Source organism: Podarcis raffonei, chromosome 1, assembly GCF_027172205.1.
Source record: "Podarcis raffonei isolate rPodRaf1 chromosome 1, rPodRaf1.pri, whole genome shotgun sequence".
In the NCBI taxonomy this organism is placed as follows: Eukaryota; Metazoa; Chordata; class Lepidosauria; order Squamata; family Lacertidae; genus Podarcis; species Podarcis raffonei.
The window spans coordinates 31,856,083-31,869,536 of record NC_070602.1 but is presented as its reverse complement, the minus strand read 5'-3'; the positions used below and the strand labels follow the sequence as shown (position 1 = coordinate 31,869,536).

At 43.7% G+C, this 13,454-nt stretch overlaps 1 protein-coding gene across 1 annotated transcript; it reads right to left on the bottom strand.

Moving 5' to 3' along the window:
* ALDH6A1 (aldehyde dehydrogenase 6 family member A1) lies at window positions 1-13,241 on the bottom strand. The gene is made up of 12 exons (XM_053379625.1): window positions 13,148-13,241; window positions 9,565-9,615; window positions 9,204-9,278; window positions 7,814-7,975; window positions 7,000-7,078; window positions 5,503-5,805; window positions 3,860-3,981; window positions 3,286-3,475; window positions 2,449-2,630; window positions 1,263-1,442; window positions 602-700; window positions 1-204 (listed from the first exon to the last, which is right to left on the bottom strand). Exons 1-12 carry the CDS (start codon window positions 13,202-13,204, stop codon window positions 100-102), a joined length of 1,605 nt encoding a protein of 534 aa, XP_053235600.1. The 5' UTR covers window positions 13,205-13,241; the 3' UTR covers window positions 1-99.
* Between the last annotated feature and the right edge of the window lie 213 nt (window positions 13,242-13,454).

Sequence of the window (13,454 nt, the reverse complement as noted above, 5' to 3'; positions counted from 1 at the left end):
TCTAGGGCAACAATGGCAACAGGGAATATCCAAGAGCAGCTTGCATCAGTGGGTGAAGAATACTTTCAGCAGCATCTTGAGCAAATTTAACAAGGTGCTTTAGTTCCCCATGGTTGGCATAACGACGGCAGGCTTGGCATCAGTAGCATCTTCCTCCTTCCACTGAGAAGTGATTGTCTTCAGCTGTGTGTAGAAATGTACCCCCTGAAAAGGACAAAGAGTCAGATGTTTATATCAATTGGTGCTGCAGAATTGCTGGTTTTAGTTTTAACCATAAGGCTGCAGGGGAACCTGCAGTCCTTTTGACTTCGTTGGACTCCAGATTTATCAGCCCCAGGCAGCATGGTCCATGGTCAGGAATAATTAGAGTTGTCGTCTAGCAACATCTGGAGTCCTATAGGTTCTCCACACCTCCCACAAGGCAAAATATATTTTCCCTGGAAAGTTCCTGCTCATTTTCTCTTCTTGTCAGAAATATAGCATGCTGATAAGCCCTCTCTTTGTCTATCTCCTACAAGTTTTCTTTCCTTCATTGGCTCCTCCTGGCTTGCTGCAGCATGCATCATAATATATATCTTAAAAAACAACCTGAACGCATTACCTGTTTGCCGTAGAAATTGGTGTCCCCCCTGAAAGACCCGCGAGAACCAGTGAAGGAGAACATTGGCAAAGGCACTGGAATTGGAACATTCACACCAATCTAAAGCAAAGCCAAAATTGATAATTTTATTATAATTCAAAGAAAATGCACAAATAAATCAAAAAAGAGTCAGGCTAGGCTCAAGGTAACCTGGATTCAAATCAATGCTCTGTTGTAGTCTCACTGGGTAAGCACTGAGCAATTTCTTACTTTGTAGCCTCAGGGTCAAAAAAGAAAAAGAGAAATCTTTTGCACTTTAAAAAACTTGCATGTTGAATGCAGTGATGCATTCAGCATCAGTTCGGTCCTCGGTTCGTTAATAAAATGGCCCTCAGTTCCTCGTCGGTAGCATGTCAAATGGCTCCACAAAGGGAAAATGGGGCAAGTGCATTACATTCAGATGGAGATCTCTCAGTATGGAGGCCGCATAGGAAAGAGGACAAGGTTCTTGCACCTTTAGTGATGGAGAGGGAATTTCCCAATCCATCAATCTTTTCATTAAGAGATGCTAAAGATGGAATGTGGGACGGTCTGGATGTAGAGCATCTGCTCTGTAATGGAGCTATGATGGAGCTAAAACAGTGCCCTGAGCTGTTCAGCATGAACCTCAACCTTTACATACCTGCCCAACATCTACTAAGTGAGAGTACTTCCGAGCAGTGGCACCATTGGTGGTAAAGATGGCTGTTCCATTCCCATAAGGATTTTTATTGATTATTTCAATGGCTTCATTCAGACTGTCTGCTTCCAGAACCACTAGAACTGGTCCAAAGATTTCCTCCTTATAGCAGGTCATATTGGGCTGTCAAGAAAGGAGCAACTTTTAATTGTACCGCATGTCAGATTCTGCAGAAATCTTGTTTCTGACACTTAACACAGAAACATCCTTTTCCTTCACAAGTCATCACCCCAAAGGACCCTTCTGTTCCTTTTGATGAAATGGCTACCACTCTAAGCTATCATCCCTCCCTCCAATATTGAACTCGGATGGTGACTGCTGCCAAGACTGTAACCAGATGGGGAGACTAAGAAACAAGAAGGAGGCTATCACCAAGCTTGGGAGGGGAGAACCCCAAGGTTTGCAGAAGTACATAAAAAAGAGAACCACACCAAATGCAGGGGGTCGGGGAGGGAAACAACAAAAAGCAAGAATGGTGAGGTCTGAATATACTCAGTAGGCAAGAAATGTAGATGAACAATGGAAAGAGGGGGAAATGGGATTCTTCTCTCAACAACTTCACAGTGGACTGGCAGGATGGAATGAAGTGAGGTTGCAAAATGTGTTGTAGCCTTGTGATCCCAACAATGACCCCAGTGAAAAGTATTCATTTATTAAACAGATTTTATCCCATCTTAGAGCATATTGCCTCACAAGATGCTTTGCAAACATAAACATTTGAAAGGCACACTGAAACATCAGATACAACCAATAAATGCCACGTTGCACAATTGTTCAAATGCCAGTCACATCTAAGGCATTCAAAAATATGCCAATTTACCATTTTTTTAATCAGGGAAAGGCTCTCCAGCGCATTCCTTATTATTCCTTATCCATCCACTGAGCATCATTCTAGAACTTCACCACTTTTTGGCAATCATTCCACATTCTAGCCACAGCTCACTTCAATAGCCAGGTATCGGGACATTTGCAACATTTCACTATGGCACAAAATATAGCTGTAGGCCAACACCAGTCTTTTGAAGACCAAAGGGAAGGCTACCTCTTGGAACATGCTGGATCAATGTTCATGTCTTCCTTAGTTTTAAGGTGTTTTAATTTGCACCTGCCGATCAGTACATCAGCTCACCTTGACCTTCGCAAGGATTGTCGGTCCAACAAAATTGCCATTTTCAAAACCTTTCACTCTGATATTTCGTCCATCAAGAAGGATGCTAGCTCCCTCCTTTGCTCCACTGTCAATCAGTTGACAGACACGCTCCTTGGCTTGGGGACTGATCAGCGGCCCCAGATCTGCTCCAGGCTGGTCTCCTATGACAATACACAAAACCTGCTCAAATCCTAAACTCTTCTTTTTAAACGCCTAACAAAAATCAAGCAATAAAGCAAGCAATGTCAACATGTGAAATTAAACATGGTCCTCATGATACAGCCTTGTAACACTGCTACATATTTAGCCCATCCAAGGCTAACTGTGCTCTTTAGACACAGGTTTATTTTAATAGTGCCATATATACTGATTCTTTTCAACGTAGCTAAGTAATTAGCTAGCCAGCTATGCAATTCTAATTTTGGTGACAAGGCAGTCAAGTTCCGTAAAGTGAACATGGTCTTTATTATAAGGTTAAATGCAATGAGTGTTCCGAGATCTTATTACATTATAAAAAAGCAGCAGCTGACCCCACAAAGAAAGCAAATTTATTAGACACTTGAGAGAAACAATTTAATGGACAGAAGTTGCACTGATCATCTTCAGGGCTCCAAAAATTAGCCTTTAACAAGCACATTACAACACACATTCTAATGTTCTCGATTAGACAACCTGTGGCTCTCCACGTGTTGCTGCATGACCTATGGTGAGGAATGATGAGAGCTGGAGCCCAACAACATCTGGGAGGCCACAGGTTGCCCACTCTTTTTCTAGATCTGCAGAAACTGGATTGGATTAAAACAAATGCATCGGCACCTGCATTAACTCGCAGCTTCTTGGCTCTCTCCACCAGTTCGGGCAACCAGTTCCGAGCCTCTCCCACCAAGACTGCTGTGGATAATGCCATGCAACGTTGCCCAGCTGCTCCAAAAGCTGCTCCAACCAACTGATTCAGGGTGTTCTCCTTATTGGCATCTGGCATCACTACTCCATGGTTCTTAGCTCCCTAGAATGAAATGTACTTTTTTAAATTAAAAAAAAGCTGCATACATGATATATCAACAGTAACCTTCAAACATCAGCTTAAATGGTCCCAGACCTTCAAGGAAAATGTAAAATGTAAAATCAGAACGAAAAAGGGTGCAAGGTGTCAGAAAAAGTTTTTTACATTTTTGAGATTTTCTGCTAGATAAGTGCTACTGAATATATGGAGTATTTAAAGGTTTCGTGTTAACCATACTTAAAATGACTTTGAAGTTTGTCGTTTTCGACTGTAACATCAAAACTTCAGAAATACAATTCAGGACATTAAAATTATAGATTTTTCCAGGATCATCAACAACTACCCTATAAACAGAGATGTCAAGTGGTGCATTTTGCGGAGTTTTACCATATTGGCCTGCACTCTCTTGCCGTTCTTGGAACCCCTTTCATAGATATATTCTCCAGCCTGATTAGATCCTACAAAGCTGATTGCTTTGATATCAGGGTGATCACAAATAAAATTCACGGCTGAAAAAAGAAAAGAAAAACAGAACACTGTTCATTCTATCTTGTCATCAGAGAGCGCTTCATCTTTGTGCTGTGGCAACGATAACCTAAAGAAATAAACCAAATTTCTCCCTACATATATTAAGTAAAATAGAAACATCGTCACAACTCCCCCCTCAACTCTTTCCCCCCTTTCTTCCTAATGTCTCAACAAATGAAACTGATTTGTAAAAATGTCACATGGGGGGAACACGAGAGAGAGACATTGCACATACTTTTGTAAATCAAGAAAACCTTTAATAAAAATACATTTTAAAAATTAAAAAATAAACCAAATTTCTCCCTCTCCCACACACCAATGCTCTCACAGAACGTCCTTAAAACAAAAACACTCTCCCATTTGGGACATCTACTCGACTCACCAAGCCTCACACCTTCCTTGTTCCCAAATCACTACACAAACACATGATCTGGATAAGCAAATAACCTGGTCACACTTGCAAATAGGGAAGACCAAGAGTGGTAGAAGGGGGAGATATTTTTCTAGCCTTTCAAGGCATACCGTATTTTTCGCTCCATAGGGTGCACCGGACCATAGGGCGCACCTAGTTTTTAGGGGGGGAAATCAAGAAAAAAAATCTTATTTCCCCCCCCCCCAGCCCCAAAGAGCAGCGTACAGGCGCAACCTCTCCCTGCCGGAGGGGTTGCGCGCGGCTATGGCACAAGCCAAGGCAGCCAGCGGGATGGATCCTGCTGGCTGTTTTGGCTTCCTCTTTAGCCCCACACAACCTCTCCCTGCCGGGAGACGATGTGCAGAGCTAAAGAAGCCATAGCCCCGTGCAGCCTCTCCCTGCCGGAGGGGTTGCCCGTGGCTATCCCTGAAGCCTGGAGAGCAAGAGGGGTGGGTGCGCACCGACCCCTCTCGCTCTCCAGGCTTCAGCGAAAGCAACGCGAAGCCTTTGGAGCAAGGAGGGAGTGGTCCCTCTGCGCTTTGGAGGCTTAGTGTTGCTATCGCTGAAGCCAAGGAGCCTGCATTCGCTCCATAGGACGCACACACTTTCCCCCTCAATTTTTGGAGGGGAAAAAGTGCCTCCAATAGAGCGAAAAATACGGTACCTCTTGAAGGAGTGGGGACTTGGCACCTGTGATTACCGGGATCAAAGTGGGAAAGATGGAGAAGGCGCTTGTTTTTAAACAGTTAAAAAAGAACACAAGCACCCAGTCTTGGCTATATAGCACATCCCTGCCTGCATGTTATCGACAAGATATCAACCCCACTCTGTCCCTACACTACAGCCTTGGAGGCCTGCCCTGCATTTGTTATTGTTATTATTAGCTTTTTATTAAATTTCTATACTGCCTTTCATCTGAGGATCACAGGGCTGTTTACAATACAAAAACACAAGAATGCAGAACACCATAACAAACAAAAGCAATACCCCCTCCCCAGTTTATGAATTGTTTAATCCTGGGATAAGAGGAATGTTTTTGCCTTAAACATTTTGTAATGAATGGCGCCAGGCGAGCCTCCCCTGGAATTACCTGCGTGTTGTCCGTGGATGATGTTCAGTGTCCCATCGGGGGCTCCAGCATCCTGCAGCAGCTTTGCAAGAAACATGAGGGCTCCCGGCACCCGCTCGGAAGGCTTCATCAAGAAAGTGTTCCCGCACACCATGGCCATGGGAAACATCCAGAGAGGAATCATGGCTGGGAAATTGAAAGGTGCTATGCCTGCGCACACTCCCAGAGGCAAGCGGTAGGTGTAAGTGTCCATATCTTTAGTGATGGAGGGAAGGGTCTCACCCAGCATAAGGGATGTCACACTACAAGCATGTTCAACGACCTCTGCAACAAAGAACAGGGACTTCTCAGTTTACGAATCTCCCTTGAAATGCTCTTTCCAATGCCCTCACGATCTGGCTAGCTTTTCTAGCTCCTTCACTGTAACTGATACAATCATCACCATCCAGAAATACTTCCCATTCCGACAGGGATAGGATTCTGCTTGAGAATTACTTTGATTCAGATAATTATCATGTCTAAATGGAGACAGGAACTATGCTAACTAAGACCTACATTGGCTCCCAGTACGTTTCCAAGCACAATTCAGAGTGTTGGTGTTGACCTTTAAAGCCCAAACGGCCTCGGCCCAGTATACCTGAAGGAGCGTCTCCACCCCCATCGTTCAGCCTGGACACTGAGGTCCAGCGCCGAGGGCCTCCTGGAGGTTTCCTCATTGCAAGAAGCAAAGCTACAGGGAACCAGGCAGAGGGCCTTCTCGGTAGTGGCGCCCGCCCTGTGGAACGCCCTCCCATCAGAGGTCAAAGAGATAAACAACTACCTAACACTTAGAAGACATCTGAAGGCAGCCCTGTTCAGGGAAGTTTTTAATGTGTGACATTTTAATGTATTTTTAATCTTTGTTAGAAGCCGCCCAGAGTGAAGAAGAAGAAGAGCTTGAATTTGATATCCCGCTTTATCAACACCTGAAGGAGTCTCAAAGCGGCTAACATTCTCCTTTCCCTTCCTCCCCCACAACAAACACTCTGTGAGGTGAGTGAGGCTGAGAGACTTCAGAGAAGTGTGACTAGCCCAAGGTCACCCAGCAGCTGCATGTGGAGGGGCGGAGACGTGAACCCAGTTCCCCAGATTACGAATCTACCGCCCTTAACCACTACACCACATTGGCTCTCTGGGAAACACAGCCAGATGGGTGGGGTACAAATAATAATTAATAATAATAATAATAATTCTACCATAAAAGAATACTGTCAGTATTATCAAAAAGATATCAGAAAGGAAAACAAAGCTCTTAGCATTTCAGAATATACTCAAAATATACAAAGCAAAATATACAAAGCGAAAAAAGCAGAAGTGTTGTTTAAAATTCACAGTGTATTCGGAATTCCTTCTTGGAAGGTTACAGAAGGGGCTATCCTCCCAAGGCCCTAGAACGCCTAGTACTCAGAAGTATTCTGCTCTTCCCTCAGCCCGTGAAAAGCCATTTTCTATGTACAGCAAGAGGTGCCGGCAGCTTACGGAGGCCTCGAAACACATCTCCCTCAGCATCAGCCAGGGTCTTCCCTTGCTCTAAGGTGATCAGTTTTGAAATTTCTTTCTGGTGATTAAAAAAAAGAAAAGAAAAGGTAATGAGAATTCCTGAAACTGAGAAAAGGGAAACTCAACAAAGGTGGAAATAAAGCTCATCTACTGAACTAGAAGGCAAGAAGCAAGATTTACTGTGCTGCAGGAGGCCAAGCGCAATAGTAAGGAAAAGCCACTCTGCACATGAGTAATCACCACCCTGCCCCCATCTTATTCCTGGCTGTACCCAGCTGGTGGATGGGTCATTTGGACCACTCAGAATGAGAACAAAATGCAATTTTGCAAAAGAAAAAGAAGTCTTAAAGACTAATAATGTTATTCTGGCATAGGTTTTCAAGGGCCACAGTCCACTTCATCCTGTTTCTAGACAGGCTATGAACTCTGTGTAGAGCAAGATAACATACCTCCTGAACAGGGTAAAATTATTTAATGTGAGAAGAGGCTTGTACACTTTATTTTGCTCATTTCTGTAACGATTTTGTAGGGAAGGCTATCTTAATTCCCATTTTATAACCAAGGGCTATAAAATGATTGTTTTTCAATCAGGCGTTATACTAATTTTATTAAATAAATAATAAAATTATATACTAATTTTATTAAATAAATAATAAAATTAGTATAACACCTGATTGAAGAAAAAACCCCACCACAAAGCATTTTACAAGAATAGATCAATAACATTATTAGGGCCCACAGTTTAAAAATAACTGTTCAAAACACATGCAATCTGGTCAGTCCAGTTCCTCACCAGATTGTCTTTGATGAGCTGTTGGTATCGCAAGAAGACTTGTTGCCGACTCAGAATGGATGTCTCAGCCCAAGTCGGGAGAGATTTCTTGCACGAAGCCACTGCTGCTTCCATCTCACTTTGTGTAGCTTTGGGGACACGACCAACCACTTCATTGGTGGCCTGTTAGAATAGTAAATCCAAAAAATGGTCATTATAAATGTGCCACCGACTCAGGATTGCCTTAACATAGGAATCCACAAATTGTGGCTAAATTTCAGGGCCAACTATTATCTTCTAGGAGCTAGCTGCATGTCCTGTGCAAAGAGAAAATGCTTAGCGGATTATGAACCTTCTTCTTTGAAGGCACTAATCAAGGAAGGGTGTCATCTCTAATAAACAGAAGATGCTGTCAAAAGCCCAAATAAATGCTGACCTCGGCTTGGCTGGCTGGCTGGCTGTGGAGAGATCCCACCAATCCAGGTTTTATGGAAACTTAGACCGTTTCTACCCCAATTACAGTGGTACCTCGGGTTACATACGCTTCAGGTTACAGACGCTTCAGGTTACAGACTCCGCTAACCCAGAAATAGTGCTACAGGTTAAGAACTTTGCTTCAGGATGAGAACAGAAATCGGGCTCCGGTGGCGCGGCAGCAGCGGGAGGCCCCATTAGCTAAAGTGGTGCTTCAGGTTAAGAACAGTTTCAGGTTAAGAACGGACCTCGGGAACGAATTAAGTACTTAACCCGAGGTACCACTGAACCTTGTGACACTGTTCTTGAAGCCTTAACAGGAGACATCTGTATGCAAGCTCATTATTTCTGAGGTTCTAACCCATTCCCACAAACCAGTCTTAAAAGGGGTGATATCACCACAGGGACACACGGCTTTAAAGTTGACAGACTAGCCTCCACATAAAATCCGTTGCAGTTTGCCCCACTAGGAGGACTCAGGAGTATATTAAGCAAAATAATGTCTGTGATTACGTACCTACACTTAAGTGTCTGAAATCTTAAGCCAGGGATGGGGAACTCATAGCCTTCTGGATGTTACTGTCAACTCTCATCAGCCCCAGTCAGAATGGTCAATAGTCAGGGATGATGGGAGTTGTAGTCCAGCGACATCCAGAGGACCACATGTCCTCGCCACCGCTCTAAGCTCACTGCTTTAAGTTCCAGCCAAACAACTTTATTCCTCTGCCAGTGATAAATTGGAGCACATGACAGCTTATGCAGAAAGATGTTTTAAATTTTAAGCTAACGACAGCTTTGGAATTCAGACTACTTAAGCAATTCCATTTTAAAGCGTTGCTCCTGAGTGCCTGTTCCTTGTTATACTGGTCAACTGCACAATCCAACACTTTCCTGCCTCAAAGAAGAGAAGCACAAAAGAAAAGGGAAGTTTACTTACTGGGTTGTGAATATCAATCCATTCATTACTTTTGGAATCAACAAATTTGCCATCAATGAACAGCTTGGTTGTTGGCTGCAGAATACAAAGGGTTGGTCAGTGTCAGAGTTTATCTGAATGCTGAAATACCAACTAAGCTAAACTCTTCCACATACTTAACATAAGGATTAAGTATCAATTCTTTTTTTCTTTCTCGCCCTCTAATTCTCTTCACGGAGCTGCAGTCATTTATCCACATTTATCTGCAACCAAAGTTAATGAATACTGCCAGAAAAAGTGGGTTGAGAATGTGCAATCCACAAGATTATTTAAAGCCAAAATACTTGCAACTGAAACTTTATTTTGGAAGAAACCAACTCACCACTGAAGATGAATAGGAGGATGAAAAATGCCAATTTGCCTTCCTCTGGATCTACAAGATGGAAAAAACAGGAACACAGAACTTACTCAGCAGCACAGCTACAATTTTCTGTGAAGAAATTCAGCTACCCTAAATTCACCCATTTCATTTCAGCTACCCTAAATTCACACCATATTCATTTTCAAACTGCCATAATTTACTATTGCTTTGTGTCATATGCAAATTTGTGTTCTCTTTTGCAGGTGGAGTAGAGCGCCAAAGACTGAACTGGGGCCACAAATAAGTATTAATATGCCTGACAAACATGGAGAAATGAAGGCCCTGAAAAAAAGACTGGGAAAATTCAGGTGCGGGGGAGAATGTTTTTCTGTTTTTCCCAAAGTCTCTTTTTTCTTTTGGCTTTCTCCCCAAATAAATAGAAAAAATCTAGGTTGCGGGGAATGGATTATGAAGTCATTTCCTTTAGAACGATGAATGAAATGTTTAAGACAAAATGTTCCTATATTTAGTCCCCCAAAATTGTATCTAGAAACGATGTAAAACGAACACATTTTTGTAAGACTATGTACAGTATCAGATCATTAAAATTCCTGTACACAAAGGACAAGCAAATCCTGAGTTGTAGATGGAGAACAACCCACAAATGCAGACGCAAGATGCATTTCTGTGGAAGGAATTCAACATCATGCTACGGTGATTGTTCTGTCAGGGCAAGCATTTTGGCTTGCCAGACAAAATTATCCCCCCTCTGCTCCCTGTGCACTGTTGCAGGAGTTCTCTTGAACCTCCCCTCCACAAGCCAATTTCAGGGGGCATGGAGTGGTGTATGGGAAGAAAGTCCTTGCCCACAGCTTCTGCTGATGAAACTCATTAGTTGAATCCCACCCAAAAGGAAAAGGTAGAGAAGCTTGTTTCAATCTATGCAAGCCTTCAGTTTTTAGACATCCATGATAAATATGAGATGTAATAAGAATAATTCTTATTTGAAACATACATTTATGCTTATGAGGTTTGGGGAGAAAGTACCTACTAGACTGTATAAATATTACCTGGGGGGGGGGAGCTAGCATTGTCAGAGGATAATATTATTTTAAATTATCTATCTACTACATGGAATTTGACAACTGGTCAACGTAAATAGATTCTCTGCACCCTCACTACTGCTAAAATACTGATATTGATAAAAGAGATGACAACTGTTGCAAAATACAAATGGAGAGCTTATAGACATAGTCTGCATATAGACAAATATTGTTATTTGGAAAGCATTTATAAAAATATAGTTGGTTATAAATAAATGTATATGTATTGGAATAATAATTTCATTTATAGACCTTTGTGTTATATATGTATAGAATTATAGGGGTTTTTGTGTTTTTATGCACCTTTTCTTTTCCTTTTTCTCACTTTATTTTGTTCATCTGAAATCTTTTCAATTGTAAATTTAAAAGTCCATAATAAATATGATGGCAACATAATCCATAGCTTCTCAACCACGATTCTTGCTCACCTGAGATATGGATATACAGTGGTACCTAAGAAGTCAAACGGAATCCATTCCCGAAGTCTGTTCGACTTCCAAAATTTTCGGCTTCCGATTGGCTGCAGGAAGCTCCTTCAAAATTGTCAGGAGAAGGAACTTCCTATGTACTTTTAAGCCACTTGCAAATATTCCCTTGGGTTTGTACGACTACGTTTCTCCATAGCACTCATTAATCACAGCTCTGACTTCCTACCTTTCAGAGCTTTTAGCCAATGAGTGAGCAGGCTCCTATCTCACAAAGCAATTCCTTCAAACGTTCCTTGAACATTTTGCTTTTGTTCTACAAGGGCAAGAGATTATTTTATAGAATCATAGAATCATAGAGTTGGAAGAGACCACAAGGGCCATCGAGTCCAACCCCCTGCCAAGCAGGAAACACCATCAGAGCACTCCTGACATATGGTTGTCAAGCCTCTGCTTAAAGACCTCCAAAGAAGGAGACTCCACCACACTCCTTGGCAGCAAATTCCACTGTCGAACAGCTCTTACTGTCAGGAAGTTCTTCCTAATGTTTAGGTGGAATCTTCTTTCTTGTAGTTTGGATCCATTGCTCCGTGTCCGCTTCTCTGGAGCAGCAGAAAATAACCTTTCTCCCTCCTCTATGTGACATCCTTTTATATATTTGAACATGGCTATCATATCACCCCTTAACCTCCTCTTCTCCAGGCTAAACATGCCCAGCTCCCTTAGCCGTTCCTCATAAGGCATCGTTTCCAGGCCTTTGACCATTTTGGTTGCCCTCCTCTGGACACGTTCCAGTTTGTCAGTGTCCTTCTTGAACTGTGGTGCCCAGAACTGGACACAGTACTCCAGGTGAGGTCTGACCAGAGCAGAATACAGTGGCACTCATACTTCCCTTGATCTAGATGCTATACTCCTATTATGTTTAAAGGAACTCAAAGTCTGGGCCTGATACAGCTGTACCCCCCTGCATGAACTCCCACTGAGGGCCCTGTATCCATTTGTCATAGAAAGCCAAAAAGGTTTATGCCTCCTTCCCCTTCTCCAAACTTCTGCACTGGCTCTTTCAAGCTCCATAGATGAGACTGTAGTAAGGAACCTGCAAGATTTTCCAGTGTGCATTTCATTTGGAACTACAGCATGTCACACAGTTGTAGAGGGCAGTAACCAATTCAGTAGTCATTTCAAACACAACTTGTGGTTAATTAAGATCTACAACACATATGTTAATTCTGTACTGAGACAGGTTTACTCGGGTTGTAAGTCGCTTTGGGGTTGCCCCAGGGTTGCAATTGACAAATAAACAAGCAAATACTCTGCAAGGCAATTAGAGAGTTGAACTGTCATGTATGAACGGACCCCTGCATGTACTTGGCCCCATAATCACAGAGCTGTGTGTGTTCAAGGCGGCTATGCACACTTACCACGGAGAAATTTAGCAGAACTACCCTCCAGGTAAATAGGCATAGACCAGCGTGCACTGCATACATTCAACAGTGCTTTAGACTTTGGAGAAGTACAATCTAAAGCAAGGGTGGGCAGAAGATAAGCCCACCAGCCAGTTTTCCGTGGGATTCTTCTTGCAAAGGGCTCCTGCCTGCATGGATCCCGGTCTGATCCTACAACACGCTTTCCGATGTCCTGAGGCGGCTTATGCACACTCAGGGATAACTGAAAGCAAAAGGGAGCGATTGCACCTTCGCCTTTCAGAAATCCCGAGTGTACCCTCGCTTCGCACGTGAAAAAGCAAGCGCGTCCACCCACTCAAGGCTGAAGTTCGCTGGCTCCTGCGAAGCGATCCCCTTCGCCAGCCAGATTTCATCGCCTTTTGCAAGGGGGGTGGAGCGAGTATGGTGGGACGAGAGTCGATCCCGCTCCAGGGGCTATTCCAGGGGGGTGTAAATGATCCCCCTGTCCGCTCGCCCGTACGTGTGCTTGGGAGTATTCAGGAGGGCAAGTGAAATGGAGTAAGGGGCAAGATCTCCCGCCTCCCGCGGACCCGAAACCCCCAAGAGGAGCCCTCCCCCTGCCCACCCCATTCTCTTTCGGGGCCGCTCCCCCTCCAGCATGCAGTCTCACCCCGAGCCAGAGGCGCCGCCCTCCCTGAGACCCCCGAGCCGCAGTCACCGCCGCCATTCTGCCAGCGACCACCTGCCAAAAGGCGCCCCGCCCACCTCCAGCTCAACGATCGAACCCCGCCCGAGCTTTGAGCTTGGCCAATGGAATCACGAGCCCCGACGTTTTCTCCTCCCCTTTCTCCCTTAGCAAGCCAATGGGATAGTGCTGGAACCTGGCTCGGACCCACCCCTTCAGCTCCGGGTTCCGATTGGCTACATTGCCTTCAACGCCCCCTCTAGGAGAAATCTGACTGGATGGCTCTTTCTTC

Excerpts from the sequence above, each read along its gene's own strand:
- ALDH6A1 (XM_053379625.1), bottom strand. The coding sequence starts at position 13,204 with ATGGCGGCGGTGACTGCGGCTCGGGGGTCTCAGGGAGGGCGGCGCCTC. Across the intron at positions 9,279-9,564 it reads CCTCCTATTCATCTTCAGTG|CCAACAACCAAGCTGTTCAT; the intron begins GTGAGTTGGTTT and ends TGTATTCTGCAG. Across the intron at positions 1,443-2,448 it reads CAATCCTTGCGAAGGTCAAG|CCCAATATGACCTGCTATAA; the intron begins GTGAGCTGATGT and ends CTTTCTTGACAG.